This window comes from Eublepharis macularius, chromosome 5, assembly GCF_028583425.1.
Source record: "Eublepharis macularius isolate TG4126 chromosome 5, MPM_Emac_v1.0, whole genome shotgun sequence".
NCBI classification, from domain to species: Eukaryota; Metazoa; Chordata; class Lepidosauria; order Squamata; family Eublepharidae; genus Eublepharis; species Eublepharis macularius.
The window spans coordinates 169393269-169416093 of NC_072794.1; the positions used below are offsets into that span (position 1 = coordinate 169393269).

Consider the following 22825-nt stretch of genomic DNA (forward strand, 5'->3'; position numbering starts at 1 on the left):
AAAAGAGTAATGAGATACTTAAAGGGTACTGCAGATTCTAAACTAAGGCTGCCAGCTAGTAAAAATCCCACACTATTGGGATATGCTGATGCAGATTGGGCTAAAGATAATTCAGACTGGAAATCCACTACTGGTTATGTGTTTTTCTATGGGAATGGACCTATAACTTGGGCCAGTCGTAAACAAGAAATTGTGGCCCTTTTGTCCACTGAAGCAGAACTTGTGTCAGCTTCAGAAGCATGCAAAGATTTACAAATGCTTTTGATGTTACTTAAAGATTTTGGCATTATAGAACCTTTACCAGTTAACATGCTAGAAGATAACCAGAGTTGTATAGCCCTTTCTCTTTTAGAAGGAAATACTCTGCGCACAAGACATATTGGGACACGACAGCAGTTCGTGAAGGAACTTCAAGCACAAGGAATTGTGAAGCTGCACTACTGTCCCACTGAAGAAATGACAGCGGACATCTTTACCAAGCCGCTGCCCAGAGACAAGTACCAAGGTCTACGAAGTGACCTGAACGTTGTGAATGCTGACGACACTCTGAGTCGAGAGGGAGTGTTGGAATAGGCGACTCAGCCTGCCTTTGGACACTGGGGGGCGCTGCATGTCTCTTTGAATGTAATGTATAAGTCTAGCAATCTGCCACTCTCTTGTCTAAGGTGGGAACGCCTACTGACTCCTCCTCTCTTGCCTCTGTGCTTCTTGGGAGATTTCACACCTTCCCTCATGCTCTTCCAAGAGAAAGAGGTAAAGCCACCATGCTCCTCATGGAGCCCTTCTCTTTGTCCACAAACCCTCTTCCAGCCTCGCTGCCTATATTTTCAGGCCGTGGTATTAGCTTAGTGAATGTAACTCTATAGATAGGTTCTTTCCCTTGATATTACCAGAAGATATTGCTATGGAGAAATCTGCTACAATAAACTGTAAGTTCTATCTTTCTATGAATTTTGTCTGAGGATTAATTAATGCACGTTTGTGAGGGTTTAAACGCTTCTGACTAAATTACTCTGCTATATGTTACTCTGCTAAGTTACTAAACTAAATATATAAAATACCATAAATCTCTAACAAGAAAGACTTCTAAAAGACCTCCATTAACAGACTTGCTCAGATCCTGCAAACGGAAGGATGTGGCTTCTTTTATTGAGTCTAGCCAGGAATGCTCCTAGAGCCATCACGATGACATCACTTCTGGATGTGTTCCTGGGGTGCCTCCTAGTGTGTGATGTGCTATCAAAGTCACCTCCGACCTATGGTGACCCTATGAATGAAAGACCTCCAAAATGTCCTCCAAAATTAACAGACTTGCTCAGATCCTGCAAACTGGAGGATGTGTCTTCTTTTATCGAGTCCAGCCATCTCATTTTAGGTCTTCCTCTTTTCTGTCTGCCTTCCACTTTTTCTAGCATTATTGACTTTTCCAGAAAATCGTGTCTTCTCATGATGTGACCAAAGTACGATAGCTTCAGTGTGAGCGCCCCCCTCGACGGGCACTCCCTCTTGTCGCTGCTCTGTGGCGCCCTTGCAGGTTGGGCGGGTCCGCAGCCTCCGAGCCGCCGCACTTGGGCGGGTGAGGGCCACTGGCTGGCTGGGTCTGGGGGATTGCCTCTCTCTTGGCTGCACAGGGGGGTGGCGGGCAGAGGACAAGCACCTGACATTTCCAGCCCCTTGGGAGCACCGGACCTTTCTGCAGGACTGGCCTGTCCCTTTGTCCTCCCTGGCCAGAGGTCTTCCACCCCCTTTTATACCCACAGCCTCCCTTCTGCTGCCTTCCCTCTGCCCTAAGTCCCTTCCTCCCAAGTCAATCCCATCACCCAGGCCACGGCAGGCCACACCAGCCCTCCCCCGCCCCTCGTCCCTGTTGGCTCCGGCCCGGGCGGGGCGGGACTCTGGCCCCTCATGGTCCGGCCGGCACCAGGTGCATTGGGGGCAGTGCCTCTCGCTGCACTTCCCTGGCTGTTGGTGGGAGCAGGGTCTGCGCTTGGCCACGCCTTGGCCAACTCCTGGCCACTCCCTGTGGCCCGCTGCTCTCCTGGGCCGTGGTGGCATTGTGTGGCTGTGCAGGCTTTGCACTGATGATGGGGTGGGCCTCCTGACACCCGGCCCCACCAGAGTTTCCCCTCAGCCAGCAGGCATGCCCTCGCCCTCCTCCGGCCCCGGCGTCGCTGGGCGTCAAGCCGTCTCTCTGCCGGCCAGCCGGCTTCTGGCCACCCGGCGCCCTGGCCCTGGGCTTTGCACTGTTGTGCTCGGCGCCGGCGACAGCTGCCCTGGACCCAGCTGCGGCGTCCTTGGCCGTGTCGGCTCCGACTCTGCTGGGCTGGGGGTAAGTCCGGCCCAGGGGTGGGTATTCCGGGGCGGGTGGCTGAGCCATCCCCGGACACTCAGTTTTGTTATTTTAGCTTCTAGGAAGAATTCGGGCTTGATTTGATCTAGTTCCCACTTATTTGTCTTTTTTGGCTGTCCACGGTGTTGGCAAACCTCTCCTCCAGCACCACATTTCAAATGAATCAATTTTCTTCCCGTCAGCTCTCTTCACTGTTCAACTTTCACATCCATACATAGTAATGGGGAGTACCATAGTTTGGATTATCTTGATCTTGGATCTCTACGCAAACGTATTTTATGCTAACGATCTTTGTCTCATCTTCCTTTCATAAGGGAAGTAGTTTTTGGATTCTCATTTTGGCTTAGAGCAAACGCTGCCTTTTTAGGTGATTTGTCTCTGGATATTTGAAATATTGGAACAGCAGGATTTGAGTTCAGTGGCACCTTAAAAAGCAAGAAGACTTTCAGTATGTCAACTTTCGAGAGTCAGAACTCTCTTCTTCAGACTATCCACCAGTGGAGCAGATCTGAATTCAAAACATCCCTTCATACTAAAAAGATTGTGGCTGAATGATAAACATTGAAAGCTGGAATTGTTATTAAGTGAACGTTGAATGTTTATTTCAATTCTTGAGTTTATTAAATTTAAAAATAAAGTTTTTTTTAAAAAAACTTGTTATATCTTGGATTGACAACTTTCCACATTTTGGGGTGGCAACATTCAAGAAGTTATAGAGTTTTCTTTTGTTTTTTTGAAAAGTGAACTACAAATTCATAGTATCAGGACAAAAAGAATCCAGTTAGTATCTTCAACGAATAAGGTACCATCAAATCACAACCAGATCAGGAGCAAAGCAGGTGACAATAACCACCCCCTTCATCAAGCCGAGATCAAGCTTGGAGCAGGCGGCAATGCCTGCCCCCTTCACCCAGCTGTGATTAGGAGAGGAACAGATGGCAATCCCCCCCCCCACTTTTGCTCAGCTGGGATCAGGTATGGAGCAGGTGGCAATGCCCGCCTTCCACCTTCATGCAGCAGGTATTAGGAGTGAGGCACGTAGCAATGCCTGCCCCCCGCCTTCACCCAGCTGGAATCAATGTGAAGCAGGTGGCAATATCCGCCCTCACCTTTACCCAGCCGGGATTAAATGCAGAGCAGGTGGCAATGCCTGCTCCCCTCACCCAGCTGGGATCAGGAGTGGAGCAGATGGCAATGCCCACTGCCCCTTCAACCTGCCAAAATCAGTTGATGAACATGCAGCCTGCCCCCCTTCTCCCAGCTGGAATCAGATGCAGAGCAGGCAGCAATGCCTACCCACCCCCCTCACCCAGCTGGCATCAGGGTTGAAGCACCCAGCCAGGATCAGGAGCAGAGCATGTGATAATGCTCACCCCCTTCACCCGGCCAGAATCAGGTACAGAGCAGGAGGCAATGCCCACCCACCCTCTTCAACCACCTGGGATCAGAAGTGAAGCAGCCGGCAATGCCTGCCAGCCCCCTCGAATCAATCATGGAGGAGAAGGTAATGCTGCCTGCCCACCCTCCCCTTGCTAGAGCCCATTATGTTTTTCCCCACAATGGGCTTTTTTAGTAGTATTTTAATATATTATTGTTTGCTGTCCTGGGTGGAAACGCATCTTTAAAATGTTTTAAATAGATAAATGAATATTCAGTGATGTGTGGATTCAGTGACAGTCTCTCTTCCTCTTTCTTCCCCTCTCCCTCCCCCTTCCCCAGATGACTAGATGCTCTTTCGGCGATGCCGGGAAAATGATTAGATCCTCTCCTAGCAGATCCAAAGGAGTTAGCCCTGTTAGTCAGTAGTAGCAAAATAGTAAAGAGTCCAGTAGCACTTTTGAGACTAACCAACTTTCCCGTAGCATAAGCTTTCGAGAACCGCAGCTCTCTTCATCAGATGCATCTGACGAAGAGAGCTGTGGTTCTCGAAAGCTCATTCTACAGTAAAGTTGATTAGTCTTAAAGGTGCTACTGGACTCTATCCTAGCAGTGGCAGGGAAGTCTCGGCTCCTTCCACATCTTGAGCTGTGCCTTCAAAGGAACCCCTAGCCCCTTCGCAGGTAGTGGAGAATAAAGTTGCTGCCGTTTGCACCTTGGTTGCAAATACTGTCCCTTCAACTATTTGGCCAGCACCAGCTTGAGACGTGCCTAATGCTGGTAATTTTAATGGTTTGATATTGATTTTATGAACTTTGGCATAAGCTCCCTTGGGAGCCTCTTCGATCAGATTGTGGTTAAATTTTTTTAATGAATTTAATAATTCTGAGACTGAATCTGCTGTCTTGCTAATTTTTTTCTTGAATATTGTAATAAGATTGGAATCTGTGTATGGTTCTATCCTATAAGCTTAGCCGAAAGTGGCACACCTTGGGGGACCTGGGGGCTGTGACAAAGGAAATGGTAATGCATCCTAAGGATTTCAGATGGGCCCTGAAGCATCCATCACAGCTGGAAGAGGTGAGCTTGTTGCCTGGCTGGAGGAAGAGAGCAAGGGGCGGCAAGAGTTTAGATTCTGCAAGAGAAAGAGAGGAGTTAGCTGAAGCCATGGATTTGGGGAAAGGTGTCTGCAGAACTGAGTCAAACTGAAGTGACAAGAGATGAATTTCTATGAATACTGTGTGTGTGTGTTGTGCCATCAGGTCAGTTCGAACTTATGCCAACCCTATGAATCAAAAAACTCTAAAACATCCTATCATAACAGCCTTGCTCAGATTTTGCAATTTGGCTTCCTTTATTTAGCCCAGCCAACTCATTCTGTGCCTTCCTCTTTTCTTAGTGCCTTCAGCGATTTCTAGAATTATTGTTTTTTCCAGAGAGTCTTGTCTTCTCATGATGTGACCAAAGTATGTTAGCCTCGGTATGATCAGTTTAGTGTCTAGGAGAATTCAAGCTTGATTTGACCTAGAACCCACTCAAGTATCTTTTTGGCAGTCAAAGTCTTCTCCAACACCACATTTCAAAGGAATCCATTTTCCTCCTGCCAGCTTTCTTCATTCCCCCACTTACACATCCATACATAGTAAAAGGGAACATCACAGTGTGGATTATCTTGATTTTGGTCCCCAGAGAGACGTCTTTATTTTTAAGGCTCTTTTCTAATTCCCTCATGGCTGCCCTTCCAAGTCTCAATCTGCTTCTGTTTTCTTGGTTGCAGTTTCCCTTTTGGTTGATGATTGAGACATGGAATAGAAAATCTTTTAATGACGTCATCTTTAAAGCTGTGTAATTCCTTAGCAGTCATTGCTTTTGTCTGATGTTCAGGTGTAATCCTGCATTGGCACTTCCTCCCTTAACCTTCGTCAGTAGCCGTTTCAAGTCTTCACTATTTTCTGCCAGTAACGTGGTGTCTCATCATAGACCACACCCATGAAATCAGAAGAAGATTAAGTCTTGTAAAGGCAGCTGTGTGGGAACTAGAAAAAAGCCTGAAAGAACAGGATGTCTTTCTGGGGACCAAGATCAAGATAACCCACACTACGGTGTTCTCCATGACTATATATAGATATGCAAGTTGTACAGTGAAGAAAGCTGGCAGGGAGAAAATTGATTCATTTGAAATGTGGTGGTGGAGAATAGTTTAATGGATACCATGGCTGGACAAAAAGACAACTGAGTGGGTTCTAGATCAAATCAAGCCTGAATTCAGCATTCAGAATTAGGAGGGTGCCATCCTGACAATGGGATACTAATGGAATTTCCCGCGCAGAAAAGGAGAAGTGGCATTTTCAAAACTTAATCTTCTTTGGTAAACAGAAAGGGCTGTTGCAAATGCAGAAGGACCTGCCTGCCTCTCCGATGGCTGCATTAGAACCGAGGTTCTCTGCTATGTTCCTGCTGCTGCTCACCCTTCCATTAAGAATTCCTGGTAAGTGCTGAATGCAGAAATAGACCCTCCTGGATTGCTCTGGCTCTGATCACGAGAAGTGATGCACTCCATCCTAAGAGGTCTTTGAGGCTGGGAAAGGGTTTGTAATTCCAAGCCAGAACCCAGGCAGCAGCAGCATGAGGATTGGTTTTTCTGGCACAAGATTTGAGGCTAGGCAGAGAAAGTCTTGGTGATTCCAGGGACTATGAGCTAAATTGGAGCAGGGGGGGGTCTCCATCCCTTGTCCCCTCACCTCTGAACAATGGGGGGCACTCTGGATAAATGCTGCTGTGACCCCAATGTAGACCAAAGAGGGATGGGGTCCCCTCCTCCCATCCTACAGCTGATTTTGCCAAGCCTTCCCAAGCTGCTGATGGCAGCATCACCCACCAGCAAAGCCTCTAGAAAGGGCTTGTTCTGGGGAGAGGAAAGGCACTCTGAGCGTCTTTGGAGCTGGGAGAGGGAGGATTCACCCAGAGCTGAAGGCAAGGAGAGTGGCATTGTCTTGCTCGGACCCAGCTGCAGCCTCGGAGCTTTCCTACCCAACTATGGCACAGCTGGTTCTCTGCTTTTTTATCTTCACAACAGCCCTGTGAAGTAGGACAGCTGAGAGAGGATAGCTGGCCCAAGACGGCCTTAAAGCATCATAGCAGATGGAGAATTTGAACCTGGCACTCCTTGGTCCTGTTGTGGGGCTCTAGCTGCTGTACCCCCTGAGCTCTCCCAAGCAGACAGGCATCACAAGTGGGGCAGAGCACAAAATGTTGCGGATTGTGGAGATGGTTCTCCCCACAGTTGTCCCAGCAAACCTTCCCGGTTACTGACCCTCCAAACCTGCTGTTTTTGCCTTTCCCTGACAAAGACCTTTCCCCTCCCTGTGAAAGACCCTCACCTTTTATTGCTTCCCTCAAACACCCTTCACTTCCTGCTCTCTTGCAAGCCCCCTTAGCCTCCCCCCTTCCAAAGGCCATCAGCTTCCCCCTCTTGCCTTGCGTGCCAAATTCCCTTACCGTCTCCCCCTCCCTGTCTCCCCCACAAACACCCTTCACTTTTCCAGGAATTTCCCCACCCAGAGTTGGTCAACCCTCACCGTTTGCTTATTGCGGTGGGTACTTGCTGGAAGTCTCACTCCGCAGGTCTGGAGTTTGCAAACTGTGGCGAGAAAGGGTAGCAGAGGCAGGCAAGGGGCTGTGTGCAAGATCTGCTGGCCAACTGGAGAAGGAAGTGCAGAGGGCAGCCTTGTCATACACCAAGATTGTTCCTCAAACAGGTCTAGAATAGATCACAAAATGGAACGGCATTGAGGCAGAGAACAGGAGGAGGGGGAAATGGCTCTCACGTCCCCCAAAGCGTCCTCTGCCCACAGGAGGAACGAGATGGAGCAATTTTGCCAACCCCTCCCCTCACTACAGGCCTCCGACCCCACTTGGTTTTTGGTCCACACGAATCTCATGCCTTCCAATATTACTTTTCCAGAGGCCGAACAAAGCTGTTAGGGACAATATCGGGAGTCGGACATTTTTCATTCCTGATATTTATGATGCTTTGATCTTCGTTATCATCGTTTTTTATGGGGGAGAGGGAGAGAGTTTCTTAGACACCTTTGGTGCCCCAATTGAAGGCAGAAAGCCATCATATAACCAAACTAAAGAAGCTATAATGCAAAGAATTGGTACCAATGTGTCCATTTTATAATATGATTTTTTTAATGACATGCTTTTATTACTGTTGCTATTTTTTAATTTTATTATTTATACTAGTTAATATCCATAAATTGTATTCTGCTTGGATCTTGATCTATGCTTATATGTAATTTCGGTATTTTTGACGATGAGCACAGGTTATAAATCACCTAAGAGCTAACGAATAAATAGATTTTTGAGAATTCTAGGAGAACAGGCGAGGTGCCAGAAAATTGGTATCAGTTCTTGGCAGGTAGATCTCCAGTTTGTCCACAGCAAACACTTAAAAGTATTGGTTGAAGTAACTTTATTAGAGCTCAATCGAGTTCAAGGTGCTCCGACAACTGTATTGGCAGAAGTGACATAAATGGGGTCGACAGTGTTAGTTATAGGGAAGATTCCCACCCTTAGGACAAGGACCATTAGCTTTCTGGCACGAAAGAGCAATGTGACGCTGGTGTTGAAAGCACCATGCCGTCTTTTCTCCCCTGGTGCAAAGCAACCTTTTTGCAGTTTGATCCCTAAGAGCAATTCAATGCCATTGTCCAGGAAGCGCTTAGGACAAAATACACTTGAGAAGTGCACACATCCCCTTTCTACCAATGGAGTGAATGCGAAGGGCTCAGTCCCTCCCCTTTGAATCCAATTGGTTGCAAGATGAGCACACACAGACTTGCCATTATGGAAAACAAGATGGCCACCCCACTGCCTGGCCTGCCTGTGCGACCTCTGTGCAGTAAGAACCAGAACGAGACACGCAAACTTTTCGGCACAAGGTGGGAAGTCCTTACGGTCTCATCTCCCAAACTTGTGTGCAATTTTGACTTGTTTCTCTCGTCATGTACACCTCTATGGATTAGCTTGCAATGCATTCCTCAATATGTCGGCTTCCACTTAAAGCTTCCAAAGATTCCACTCCTAGAGCAAACCAGGCTTCCCAATTCATTTTTTTTTAAATATTTTATTACAGCAAACAACAAGCAAAGGTTCACATAAAGAAACAAAAACATAAAAACAAACAAATAAACAAGAACATAGAAGGAGACATACCATTTAAACATTTTACAGATTTTTTTTCTTATTACTTAATAACTCTTCCGTAATACCCATATCTTAACTAAACATATAACTTGGACATTACTGCAAAGATATCTGCATTTTTTCCGCTTACTTCAGCCTGTCATTTGTTGCCAACCTTATAACTCTAATTTTCAAGTCCACAGATCATTAGCTCGCTTTACATATACAGAAAGTCCATGAAAGATTTCCAGATCTTCACAAAATTTGCTGTCGTTTTGTCCCTCAGCAGAGCCGTTAATTTTGCCATTTCCGCAATCTCCAACATCTTTATTAGCCCATCATCTACTGTTGGCAATTTAATCAATTTCCAATATTGTGCATAAATTCCAAATCCCACTTTATGCCATATCACCCTAATTCTTGCTGATCTGGTAGAGAGATGTCGCTACAGCAGTGGGAGGGAGTTCTCATTGACATGTTCATACTTCCTCCTACAGCCAAGCCTTCCCAGCCAGAGATCAGCGGCCCTTCGGCCAGAGTGCAGTCAGGAGCCACAGAAACTTTTAACTGCGAGGCACATGGATTCCCCAAATCAGAAATCGCAATCACCTGGAGCAAAGACGGGAAACAGCTCCAACCTGAGTTACCCATCGTGCTGATAGTAGAAGGCAACTCTTCCTATGGAATTAAGAGCACCGTGCGAGTGTCACTCACAGAGAAAGATATCAACTCAAGACTCACTTGTCATATCGACTACGGCTCTACAGAAAAGCCCCTGCAGCAGAGTTATGATCTCAGAGATGTCCTACGAGGTAGGGAGAGTGATGGGCTATGAGTACTGGTAAGGGGGTCGTAATGGGGAAGGGAAGAAGATGTATGTATGGGATGCTGGAGGCTGGGAGAGGCTCCTGGGTGTTTTGGGAGAATCTGATTGGCTGCCAGATTGGCAGGACAGGCCATATCTAATCAGGTAATTCTTTTAGGAATGAGCAATAGCCCTGTATAGCTTTGGGCACAGTTGGTATTAAGAGGGCAGAAGGTGACAGGACTGGTTCCATTTCATGGCAGGACTCTGCGGCTTGGTTTTAATTTTTCTCAGTAGAACTCAAGTGGAAGTACAGAACCTTTTTTTTTTTTTTGAAAAATTTTTATTGGGTTAGAATCCATTATTTCCACATTTACATTCAATTTTCCCCAATTTTTTCATCTCTAACCCCCTCCCTTTCCCCCCCCTTTTTGTTGACTTCCAACAGCTTTCCAACCCTTTGTCCCCTTTCCCTTACTTTTATTAGCTTCCTCTATCTAAAACAAATATATATTCTCCATTATTCTAAGCAGTACATCCTTAACTATTTTTAACATTATATGCCCAAACTGTAAGTCTTTGTTTCCATCTTAGATAAACAATTTATCCCAATTTTTCAATTTCAGATATTTCTATATATCATAAACCATATAGATCATACATTCGTTTATATCAAACAATTTGACTTATTCTCTATATATATTACTCATTCTATCTTTTTATAATAGTTCTATATATCTCTCCTCACGTAGTCAATCAATTTGACCCATCTATATCTTCAGACATTCAGTTTGGTACAAAACTTATCAGAAAAAAAGAAAATATTGTTAGTTAATCGCTCCTTATATTTAGTCCTTATAATTAATTATTTTCTCTATGTTCTGTTTGTTAACCTATATATATCTATATATATGTCAATCTATTAATCTGACTGCTTATTAATTCACATTTATCTCTTCTCCCCCCGGTAAAGTCTCCCCCCTCTACTTCAATACTTCAGTAGTTCTCAAACTGCCACAGTTTTCCTCCCACCTCCCATTTCTTCTCCAGGTATTGTTTCAGCTTCTCCCAGTCTGTGTTGAACTGCCCTGAGTCCAGATCTCTCAGTTTTCTTGTCATCTTGTCCATTTCAGCCATATACAGCAATTTGTAAGTCCAATCTTCAATAGTTGGCACTTCTTGTACTTTCCATTTTTGCGCATACAAAAGTCTAGCTGCTGCTGTCATATAAAATATCAACGTCCTGTGTTGGGCTGGAATTCCCTCCATTCCCAAGTTCAGTAGCAGGAGTTCTGGGTTCTTATTAATTTGAAATTGTAAAATTTCACTCATTTCTCTTATTATTTCCCCCCAGTACTGCCTGGCTACCTCACACGACCACCACATATGATAGAGGGAGCCCTCATGCTTCTTACATTTCCAGCATTTATTAGAAGTATTCAAATTCCCTAGCGCAATCTTCTTTGGTGATTAATACATGTCGTTGTCTTCATTGTAGTTTTCCACAAGTATTCCCATGCCTCCATTGTTATTTCTTTATTAAAGTTTATAGCCCATTTCACCATTTGTGTTTTAACTATCTCATCCTCGGTATACCACTCCAACAGTACTTGGTATACCTTGGATATTCTTTTCTTATCTTCTTTAAGAAGGGTCTGCTCTAGTTCCGAATTCTCTATTCGTATACCTCCCTTTACAGAGTCCGAATTATATAAGTCTCTGATCTGTCTATACTGGAACCAATCGTAGTTAGGTGATAGTTCCTCTTGTGTCTTTATTCTAAGTTTGGATGCTTCAGTTTTAGTTATTTCTTTATACGTTAAACATTGTTGTTCATTATCAACAGCTCTCGGGTCTATCACCTCATATGGAACCACCCACAAAGGGGTTCCTTCTTGTAGATAAATTCTGTACTTCTTCCAGATTATGTATAGACTTCTCCGAACAAAGTGATGCAGGAACATCGAGTTGACCTTTACTTTGTCATGCCATAAATATGCGTGCCATCCAAATATTTTTTTATATCCCTCTAGGGCTAATAGTTTCTTGTTCTTTAATGTCATCCATTCTTTCAACCAAACTAGGCAGATTGCATCATGATAAAGTCTCAGATTGGGCAGTTGCATTCCGCCTCTTTCCTTTGCTAGTGGAAGTACAGAACCTGAAGATGTGAATATGGGATGGGTCACACCAGTATCCAAGTCCAAGCGAAGGAACTTACGCATTTGGATCACTGCGTAGAGTGCCTACCAATTCCATCCGCTGATGGGGGCTTAATTCGTTTTAGGGCTGGGGGACATTCCATCGCCACACGGGGGAAGGTTTCTGTTCCGTGACCAGCTTTTCAAAGGAGGACGTAGCTCCGGAGTCGTCATTCCCCCACCCTAATGAGGAAGTGTATTAATTCAGAAAATGGTCCACCCAGGCTCTGCTCTCGCATTTAAAGGGTGCAACTTGCTTATAATTATAGTAACATTTAGCTTGATACCCGTGCTTTGGTACGGAATTTAACTACTTTCCTTTACCTGATTTTTACCTCAGAACATGGAGTTCCACATCTGTCCAATCAGAGATAAGGGGTTGCAAGCAGGCAGGAGCCTGCCAGCCACAAACGAAAGCCAGGCCCCACAGGGAGATTGGCAACCCCAATGAACTTTCAGGGGAAGACTGGGAAGTGCATTTTACCTCAGGACACATTCAATGTTTCCCACTAGCAACTCTATGCTGTTTAGATGTGCTGGGTGAGGACCAATCAGCCCACATATGCAGATTACTTTGAAAGGCTGGCCCAATCAGGGAAGAGTAGCCAAGCTGGCAGTGGCTGGGGGGCGGGGGGCAAGCAGGCAGCAGCCTACCAGCCACAGAAGGAATTGTATCCCTTTGGGAAAACACATCTGACCACTTTTGACCCCCTTAGGGGATGAATTTGTTAAAATCCCTTCTTAGTGAGTGTTTACATCATGAAAGGAATGTTCTCCTCAAACTTTGTTTCTGGGGCCAGGAGTTTGGGCTGGGTATTGATGAGTCAGTCAGGACACTTGTCTTTATATGTATAGATTAATAATTAAATCTGTTAGAAGCATGTTGAGGATACACAACAGCAAAGAAAGCTTACAATATCCCTTTGACTGCTGGGCTCCCTGGCACAGCAAGAGAGGAACTCACAAGGCCCTGGTTCTGGGGCACTTCTGCATCATTTCACATCTTCTCGTGGAGCCCAAAGAACCAGAGGCAATTACAGATTTCATACAAGCTAAACTCTGCCCTCTATCTGTGAAACAAGCAAAAAAAGTGTTTACAGTATACTGAAAAGTTCTCTCAGGCAGGTGCTGTTTACAGCAGTTCTTATGTAAGACTGGCAACAAAGCCCATTGTCTGGGGGCAATACAACGGGCTCTAGAATGGGCAGGGCAGGTGGGCCAGGCATTGCTGCCTCCTCCACAACATGATCTGGTCAAGGGGCGGGCAGGGCAGCCGAGCATGGCATTGCCCCGTCTGCAGCACCCCAATCTGGGCAGGGGGAGGACAGGGTGGCTGGGCCTGGCATTACTCCCTCCCCAGTGCCGGCCAATCATGTTGGGAAGGGCTGGGAGGTGGGCCCATCCATCCTGCCACCTCCTCACCCCAATCGGGCTGCAGAGGGTTTGGCAGGTGGCCCCTTCCCTCCGCCAGCCAATCCCAGGCCTGATTTGGCCACTGCAGAGCCAGGAGTCCTGCTGAGGGCGGGGGGGAGGACCGTGGAGTGCTCCTGCGCCCTGCAGCCACCCGATTCAGCTCCGAACGGGGCCACTGTGGAGACTAGGAGTGCTGCCGGGGGAGGGGGCAGAAAGGGCCCAGGAGCACTCCTGTACCCTGCAGCCGGCTTATTCAGCCCCGATTCGAGCTGAATCAGGCGGCTGTAGAACCTGGGAGTTCTACCTGGGCGGGGGGCAGAAATGGCCCTAGAGTGCTCCTGTGCTCCACAGTGTGTTGAATTGGGACTGCTTTGGGCTGAAATTGTCCTACTGTGGTGCATAGGAGCATGCTGCACCATCAGAGAGTGGGCCCAGGGAGTGGCATTCCTCTGCTTCCCCCGCCCCAATTGGCCTGGCCCTGCAAGTCTATGGCAGATAGGCTTGAGCAATATGGGTCTGGAGGCCAGGTCAACTCACCTTGCAAAGCCATGGCAAGTAGACGTGGCCTTCAGCCATGCAGAGGCCAAGCAGCTGTAGCTTTGGCAAATAGATTTGGCCTTCGGATATGCGGAGATCGGGTCTACCTGCTTTGCACTGCTATGGAGAATAGACCTGGCTTTCAGACATGCAGAAACCAGGTCTACTACTGGCTTGCAATGCAAGAACAAATAAACCTGGCCTTCAGATGAGTGGAGGTCAGGTATACCCAGATTGCAAAGCTGTGACAAGGCGATATGGATTCTGGAGGCCAGGTCTACTCACTGTTCAATATCATGATGAGTAGACCTGGGTTGTGCGGGTCCTACATGCAAGCCGCGTTACCCCCCGCCCGCACCCCCTCTCCACGCAGCAGATCGAGGCTTGGGGTTGGAAATCGGGGAGTGGGGCTGGGTGATAGCAGGAAAGTAACCCTCCCCCCAGACGTGCTCCCTTCCCCGCGGCAGACTGAGGCTTGGGGGGAAGCCTAGGGAGGCAGAGGGCAGGCAATCCACGCATGCCACATGCTGGCCTTAACCAATCGATGCTGGGGAGGGTGGAGCCGACCGCTTTGTAAAACTATGGTGAGTAGACCTGTCCTTTGGACATTCGGAGGCTAGATCTCTTAGCCCTTGCGATGCCATGGCAAGGAGACCTGGTCTTCAGATGAGTGGAGATCAGGTCTACCCACCATTTGGAGGCCAGGTCTCCTCACCTTGCAAAGCGACAGCAGTTAGATCTGGCCTCTATGGTCTAGAGTCCAGGTCTATTTGCTGTGCAATGCCGTTGTGAGTAGACCTGGGCTCCGCGGGTCCGGCATGCAAGCCACATTACCAGCTGTCTGCACACCTTACCCTGTGGCAGAACTAGGCTTGGGGCGATCCTTGGGAGGTGGAGCACAGGCAAGGCAGACCTGTCCCATGTCGGCCTGCCCCGATCGGACCTGGGGAGGGGGGAGCCGACCGCTTTGCAAAGCCAGGGCGAGTAGACCTGGCCTTTGTACGTGTGGAGGTCAAGTGACAGGTCTACTCTCCCTGGGCCCTTCTGAGGCCCAGCGACTTTCCAAGATTCTGAGCCAGTGAGTCATCAGATAGACGCTAAGAGAATTATGTTATAGGATTATCCCCACAACAAAACACCCTGTGAGGTGGGTGGGGCTGAGAGAGCTCCGAGAGAGCTGTGACTGACCCAAGGTCACCCAGCTGGCTTCCAGTGGAGGAACAGGGAATCTAACTGGGTTCTTCAAATTAGAGTCCCACCACTCTTAGCCACTACACCAAACTGGCTCTTTAAGCAGGATGGAAAGCACAGGATCTATTTGCAGTCACCTTCAATTTCCTCTGATGGAGCAAATTAGCAGAAACAACTCCGTCAGCAGAAAGGGGAAGGTGGGGAAAGACCTGCCATATCTGGGTGGATACAAGCCAGTGAGTGCAGGATGCTGTGCCCATTTGTTCCCTTTAACTAGTTTCACATTGAAAAGTGACCAAGATGGATAATGAATGGTTTTGCTTTCTTTGCTCAGTTGCACCGCACGTGTCAGTGGAAACCAACGAATGTTCTCCCATCCCATTGAACCGTTCTGTGACTCTCACCTGCATAGTGAGTAATTTTTATCCCAAGGACATCAGCGTGGCCTGGTGGAGAAGCGACGACAATATAAAAAGGGCTAATACTGGAAATCCAAACCCAGATGGGACGTTCTCCCTCAGCCTCCCCCTAACTACACGGCCGACGAGACAGACCACGAGCAATTACACCTGCGAAGTGATTCAAGCGTCTCAAAGTCCAGTTTATGTCAACCGAGTATTGACTTTTGGAATACAGCCTAAAGGAAATACAAATACAAATGCCAATTTCATTGAGTTAGGTAAGTACCAATCTCTTCTCATGTGCATAGGGAGAGGACTAGAAGGATATCTAGCCCAGCTTCTGAAGCAGGATCTCGTAAAATATTTGTCCAAAGAAAAATAAATGAATCTTGTGAGTAAATTGTGTATGCTATTATTATCCCCACAACAACAAACACCCTGTGAGGTAAGTGGGGCTGAGAGGGTTCCAAGAAGCTGTGACTGACCCAAGATCACCCCGCTGGCTTCAAGCAGAGGAGAGGGGAATCAAACCCAGTTCTCCAGATGACAGTCCTACTGCTTTTAATCACTACACCAAACTGGCTCTCTTAACCATTCCCACTACCTGTGGTTCTCCTGTCTCCTGTGCTTTTTGGATGTTTGATGTAGAAGAGCATGCCAAGACAAACAGCATGGAAAAGTCTGAAGTTAAGCTATGTCAGAGGGTCTGAGAAAGGTGATAAATTCTCAAGGCACAACAGAAACAGGGTCAGGCTAGAAGTCAGAAATCTACAAAGTAGGACTCGGAGGCAAGGTGGAAGATCCAATGGGCAGGAAACAAGAACCAGGGTGAACAGAACTCCCATGGTCTTCACAAAGTGGACAAGTTGCTCATAGAGAAGGGCCCAGTCTAAAGACAGCAGCTTTCTGTTTCCATGCTACATCCCCTAGACTCTTTACTTACCTGCTCCCAGGCACTCTCATTGGGTTCCCCCTGCCAGAAGGGGCCAGCATCTCTCTTTTCGGAAGGTAGACAGTTCAGGTGCTGTGAAGAACAAAAGTCTAGAGGCGTTGAAATGTTTTTTTTAAAAAAATAAGGAGGCATAGGCTGCAATAAAAAAAAATGAGTTGTAGTTAAAAAAAATGAGTTGTAGTATTGGAGATTAAAAGTAAGAAATGAAGTATGAGTTTTGACCGAATTACTGATTTTGAAATCAAGCCAAATAATAAAAGAAGTAAATTACTTTTGTTTTAATGTAATTTTTAATTCTTAGATTTCATTTATTGTGCATGGCCTTTGGGCTGTTAAACTTGAATAAATGGAAAAACTGAAAGTAGTAAATTTAATTTGAAAAGACCTGGACTAAAGGAAATGATAGAAGGAAAAGTGAGAGAATACTTAGAAAATGCTTTTCAGGGGACACTAGGTTCAGATTTCCATGAGGCGATCACTTGCACAGCAAGAAAAGTATTGCTGCTTCCAAACACCGGCAGCTTTTTTCAGCTGATGGGGGATCCCCCGTCCATCAGCTGAAAAGTGGCAGGCGTTTGAAAGCAACACTTTTCTTGCCATTTGCAAACAGCAAGAAAAGTGCTGCTTTGAGCTTCAGTGTGCTCCGTAAAGAATCCCAAATCTTTACGCCGCATATGGAAGTGGTTAAATACTCGAATTGTTTTCCCGCTTTGAGTAAACCCAAAGCGGGAAACCCAAATATTTTTCGAGTGCACACCTCTACTTCCACACTCTGTGTGAGTGCACACTTGCAGCTGCAAGCGATGAAGTCACTCCCAGAAGTGACATCATGGTGCAAGCTGCAGGAGCACCCTGTGCTTCACTCAGGGCTGAAATCAGTCCTGACTTCCTGAGCAAAGCACAGGTGCATTCCTGCGGCCAGTGCAATGACATCACTTCCGGAAGGAGGGCATGTGCTGCCCATTTGCCAGGGTTAGCTGCTGGTGGTGGGTGATTGCCGGGTGGCTTGCTTCCTCCCTCTGGTCACGAGCAATTGGTGGGTATATGGGCAAACTGTTGGGCGTTTGCCCACCACCGGCAGGCATCTGGCAAGCCAACCAGTAAGGGCTGCCCAGGAGGCTAACAATTAAAACAACAACAGTAATAAAATCTTCATCAGCTGGTGGAAGGCTGTGCTGGAAGGGGACAAATTAATATCCTGGGAAGGGAGTTTAATCATTTTGGTGCCATGTCTGAGAAGGCCCCCTTCCAGGTTCCACCTCCTTTAACCTCAGGAAGCAGGAAAAATTCAAGCAGGGCCTCCAAAGATCACCACTTAAGGTTGCCAGTTCTGGTTTGGGAAATTCCTAGAGATTTTGAGGTTGGAGCCTGGGGAGGCCAGGGTATAAAGACATCCTCCAAAGTGGCCATTTTCTCCAGGGGGGTGAATCTCTGTAGCCTGGAGATCAGCTGTCATTCCGTGAGAGCTCCAGACACCACCTGGAGACTGGCAACCATAGCCATCTCTACCAAAGTGCTGGATTCTTCCCACACAGTCTTGTTGGGGGTATGCCAGCCATGAGGTACGTATAAGATAGCAGAGTATGGTAGCAGAGTACATTAGCGCAGTGGAATTAAGTAGACAGACTTCTGTGGTTCTAGCTCTATAAAAATACTTTACTACATCACAGGATAAAAAGGGTACATTTGGTAGGAAAAATAGTAAACACTTTATGACTACATCTTGATAGCTAGACTAAGATACTTATAGAGAGAGAGACTCTGACTGAATATACTGATGAAAAGTCTCACACTCTGAACAAAGAGCTATAAAACCTTAGTCTATGTTGCTAGCTAATTGCCCCCCAATAAACTGGCCCATCCAATAAGTCCTGGATTCCCTCATTAAGACTAAAGACTCCCACTTTCTCTGGTGGGAACTGACTCCACCAGCTGCTTGGGTTTGCCTCTTACCATAGGCATGTAAAGAGTGCAACCTCACTTGATCTTTCCCTAGTACTAAACTGATGTCTCTGCTGAGAATAATGTGTCAGCAGTGAGAAGGTCTTATGCGAGACTGGAAGTTCTTTATTTGTAAAGACATAATAATAATAATAATAAAAAAACAGTTGGGCAACGCACCAGATTTGGGCCCAGCCTACTGACTACTAAAGCACTATGAAGATAGATACAGAATACAAGTTAGCATGCACAATACAACAACATTATAAGATAACTACAGAAAAGAAAACTTACCCTCCCCCCATTCCAGAGCTCTGGGACCCCCCCCCCCCATTGCACAGCCGCAAAGGCTAGCACTAGCCTTTGCGTGTTGGCAAGTGAAGGGTCCTGAGTATCTGGTTCGTCCCTCTTTTACAGGGAGGTATCAAAGGCTCGTTAACATCCTAATCAATTACATTGTCTTTGTTCTTGAAAGACAGTTCCGTTGAGGGTCTTCCGTGTAAACACAAGTCTATACATCCTTTACCTCTGCGATAGACTGCATCTTTGATATGCATTTGTAATTTGCAAAGGAATGTTCACACTACACTAGTCATAGGATATCCTGTTCTCCCCAGAGATAAGCTGTTTGCTGTTTACCTTTGCTCTTTTGGTGATTTATATGAAAAAGGCCAGAGGACTCAAAAAGGTCCGATGCCTAAGTGGCCCTGTGCTAACTAGCTATCTGACAATTTAACTCTTTCATGACTGAGCGTAGGACACTTGCGAGAAGTCTAACAAGTCTTCTTGAAGAAGGGAACATCCCGGACACCACAGAAACCAGACTACAATCTTCAACTAAGCTAAAGCAGCTAATTCCTGGAGGTTACACCAGCACTTCCAAATAGTTTTCAATTAACCTTGTGCAAATAGAAGTACTAGCATGAGACGAATCATGCTCCGTGGAAGGCGCACACGGAACTCGTTCGTAGGATCCAATCCTGTGAGTCTAGCATGTTCTTACCGATTCTGGGTGATCAAGATGGCAGCAGGCTCCATAGCAAATAAGTCAAAATGCGCCCATAGGATTTGCTAATCTGCTCTCTTTTTGTTACAGATCTGTTTCTGCTCTCCAACCCTGGTCTCTGGATAGGATTACTTGTGGGCAAGGTTGTGACTGCTCTCCTCCTCTTGTGCCTTTTCTTGAGAAAGATTGCAGCATTAGCACGAGAGCAAAAGGACTCGGCCAAGTGATCTGCTGATGAGTTCTTTGTGCCTAACATTGGCAGTATCTCACCATAAATAATAATAAAAACTGCACTTGTATACCACTCTTCTAGACAGATTAGTCTCTCTCCCAGAGCAGTGAACAAGTTAGTGTTGTTATTATCCCCACAGTACAGCTGGGGAGCTGGACTGAGAGGAGTGTCTTACCCAAGGCCACCTGCAGAGCTCATGGCAGGAATGGAATTCGAACCAGCAGAGTGCTGATTTTGCAACCGAACCACTTAAACACTGTGCTACAGCAACTCTAGGGGAAATGACTAATTTTTAAAAGTTAATTTTAAATAGTAAATTGAAAAGGCCCTGTAGAATGGTTTACACCTTGCAGTTTTCGCTGACTGTAACCCAAGAATTGCACTTCTGTGAATCATTCTTCTGATCACACTACTGGATTCGAAATATTGCTGAAAAGCTCTGCGGAACTGTCAATCCTTGCTTTCACTGTAGCTGAGCTTATTTTCATTCACTATTTTTTCCTAAGGAGATGCTGTAGCATCCAGGTTAGAGGGACTTGTAAGTATTTCGGATGCATCCACAATTAATGTATCCACAAAAGTCGCATGCTTGAGCTTGAGAATGGTCTGGTATGGTCCATGAATTCTTGGGTTAGGGTGGAAATACATGTTACCAAGTACTTAGGGAAGATCAAGTGAACCTCATTTCACATGTCCCCCCTCCACCTTCCCATACACTTGCTCGCACAGTCACACTTCAGTTTGCTCCACATGAATACATTCATGTCTTTGATATCTATTCCTCAACTACTAAAACTATCCCAATTTCCCCCACATGCAAATCTTGACAATTTCTCACACCAAGAAAAATTGGCAAATTGCCAAGTCAAAGGACCCTACAGTACTTCTTCTCACAGTGTGTGACTCATTTGCAGATGCAATCACCGAAAGAGCTTCCACGAAAGCGGCATGTGCGTGCACGGGGCAAGAACAGCATGCATGTGAATTGAGGACCACACATAAAATCCTGCACTTCAGCGCCTCCAGGAAATTCACAACATATATTTCCACTCTTAGTCTTCTTAGCACATCACTTATAATTTCCTTCCATGTATGTGGAGTTCCTGGATGCATAATGTAAAAGAGTGCAATGATAGGGTTTGTATGCTTAAGCTGAAATAATTGTATAGCTAGTAAATGCTCAAGCAGATATATTGTCGAAGGCTTTCGTGGCCGGGCTGTATGGCCGTGGTCTTGGCATTGTAGTTCCTGATGTTTTGCCAGCAGCAGCAACAACCAAAGCTCAAGTAAATGTTTATAAATTAGAATTTTTAGCTGACCTTTGTTGAATGAAAAGTATTGCTTTTGTGTTAACCCAGGCTCATTTCCTGAGGTTTGTCTACATTATTCCTAAATGTTGCATGTTATTTTACTGTTTTGATATTGGAAGCCAGCTTGTGAGGACTGGTGGCAAGTGGAAAAGATCTATTTTATACGTATACCCTTAAATTCCAGGCCTCTTGAATTATACATTGCAAGTGGCATTGTATTTGGTATGGATTTCTTACACTTCTCCCCTTTTACATTTTCTCTTTCTATTGCCTTGTGCTTTGTTAAGAAATGCATTCAGCCTTGGACTTTGCAATGCAATCTTGCACTTTCGACAACCATTGTGCTGTCCAGTCACCTCCGACCTATGGAAACCCTGAGAAAGACTTCTAAAACAGACTTGCTCAGATCCTGCAAACAGAAGGACCTGTCTTCTTTTATTGAGTCTAGCCAGGAATGCTCCCACAGCCATTGCGATGACATCACTTCTGGATGTGTTCCTGGGGTGCCTCCTAGTGTGTGATGTGCTGTCGAATCGCCTCCAACCTATGGCGAACTGATGAATGAAAGACCTCCCAAACATCCTATCATTAACAGACTTTTGTCGAAGGCTTTCACGGCCGGAGAACGATGGTTGTTGTGGGTTTTCCGGGCTGTATTGCCGTGGTCTTGGCATTGTAGTTCCTGACGTTTCGCCAGCAGCTGTGGCTGGCATCTTCAGAGGTGTAGCACCATGGGTGGGTGCTACACCTCTGAAGATGCCAGCCACAGCTGCTGGCGAAACGTCAGGAACTACAATGCCAAGACCACGGCAATACAGCCCGGAAAACCCACAACAACCATTAACAGACTTGCTCAGATCCTGCAAACTGGAGGATGTGGCATCTTTTATTGAGTCCAGCCATCTCGTTTTAGGTCTTCCTCTTTTCCTGCTGCCTTCCACTTTTCCTAGCATTATTGACTTTTCCAGAGAATTTCATCTTCTCATGATGTGATCAAAGTACATTAGCCTTGGTTTTGTTATTTTAGTTTCTAGGAAGAATTCAGGCTTGATTTGATCTAGTACCCACTTACCTGTCTTTTTGGCTGTCCGTGGTATCCACAAAACTCTCCTCCAGCACCACATTTCAAATGAATCAATTTTCTTCCTGTCAACTTTCTTCACCGCCCAACTTCCACATCCATACATGGTAATTGGGAGGGAATATCCTAGTCTGGATTATCTTAATCTTGGATCTCTACTCAACCATATTTATGCTAATAATCTTTGTCCCACCTTCCTTTCATAAGGGAGGTAGTTTGTGGACTCTCATTTTGGCTTAGAGCAAACGATGCCTTTTTAGGTGATTTGTCTCTGGATATTAGAAATATTCCACTGGTAGAAAAGCAGGATTTGAGTTCAGTGTTATCTTAAAAAGCAAGAAGATTTTCAGAGTGTCAATTTTCGAGAGTCAGAACTAGAGATGGGCATGATCCGCATTACGAATGAAAAAAACCCACGATAATGGCGATCGCGTGATTGGCCACGGCCAACGATCCAGCAATCGGGAGTGGCCTGGATTGGGGCGTCCGGGCTCAGATCGGGGATTCAGACACTCAGGTGCCAGCAATCTATTCCCCTGGCAATGGAGCCAGGGGAATGCCTGAGCTCTGTTTGCCCTCTTTCTGTCACCCTGGAAACCCGAATGGAAGCCCAGCTTTCCTTGATGAGCAGGGCTTCCTTCCAACCACAGAGAAGCAAGGCAGTCACAAGCTGGGAGAAGACACCCAGGGGAGGGAGGGGAGAGGGGGTGTTCTGTAGCCATGGGCACTCCAATCTCATCCCTGCAGACCCTGATAGGCAGCTCTGATGGCCAAACACAGATGGACAAACACAAACACAGATGCCATCGGCATCACCCACCGTTCCTGTATCACTGGG

At 46.2% G+C, this 22825-nt stretch overlaps 1 protein-coding gene across 1 annotated transcript; it reads left to right on the plus strand.

Annotated features, from left to right (window-relative positions):
• The first annotated feature begins 3815 nt into the window (after positions 1-3815).
• Positions 3816-19591, plus strand: LOC129330438 (tyrosine-protein phosphatase non-receptor type substrate 1-like). Its single transcript, XM_054980468.1, has 5 exons — positions 3816-3854; positions 6104-6215; positions 9415-9729; positions 15399-15743; positions 19455-19591. Exons 1-5 carry the CDS (start codon positions 3816-3818, stop codon positions 19589-19591), a joined length of 948 nt encoding a protein of 315 aa, XP_054836443.1.
• The last annotated feature ends 3234 nt before the right edge of the window (positions 19592-22825 follow it).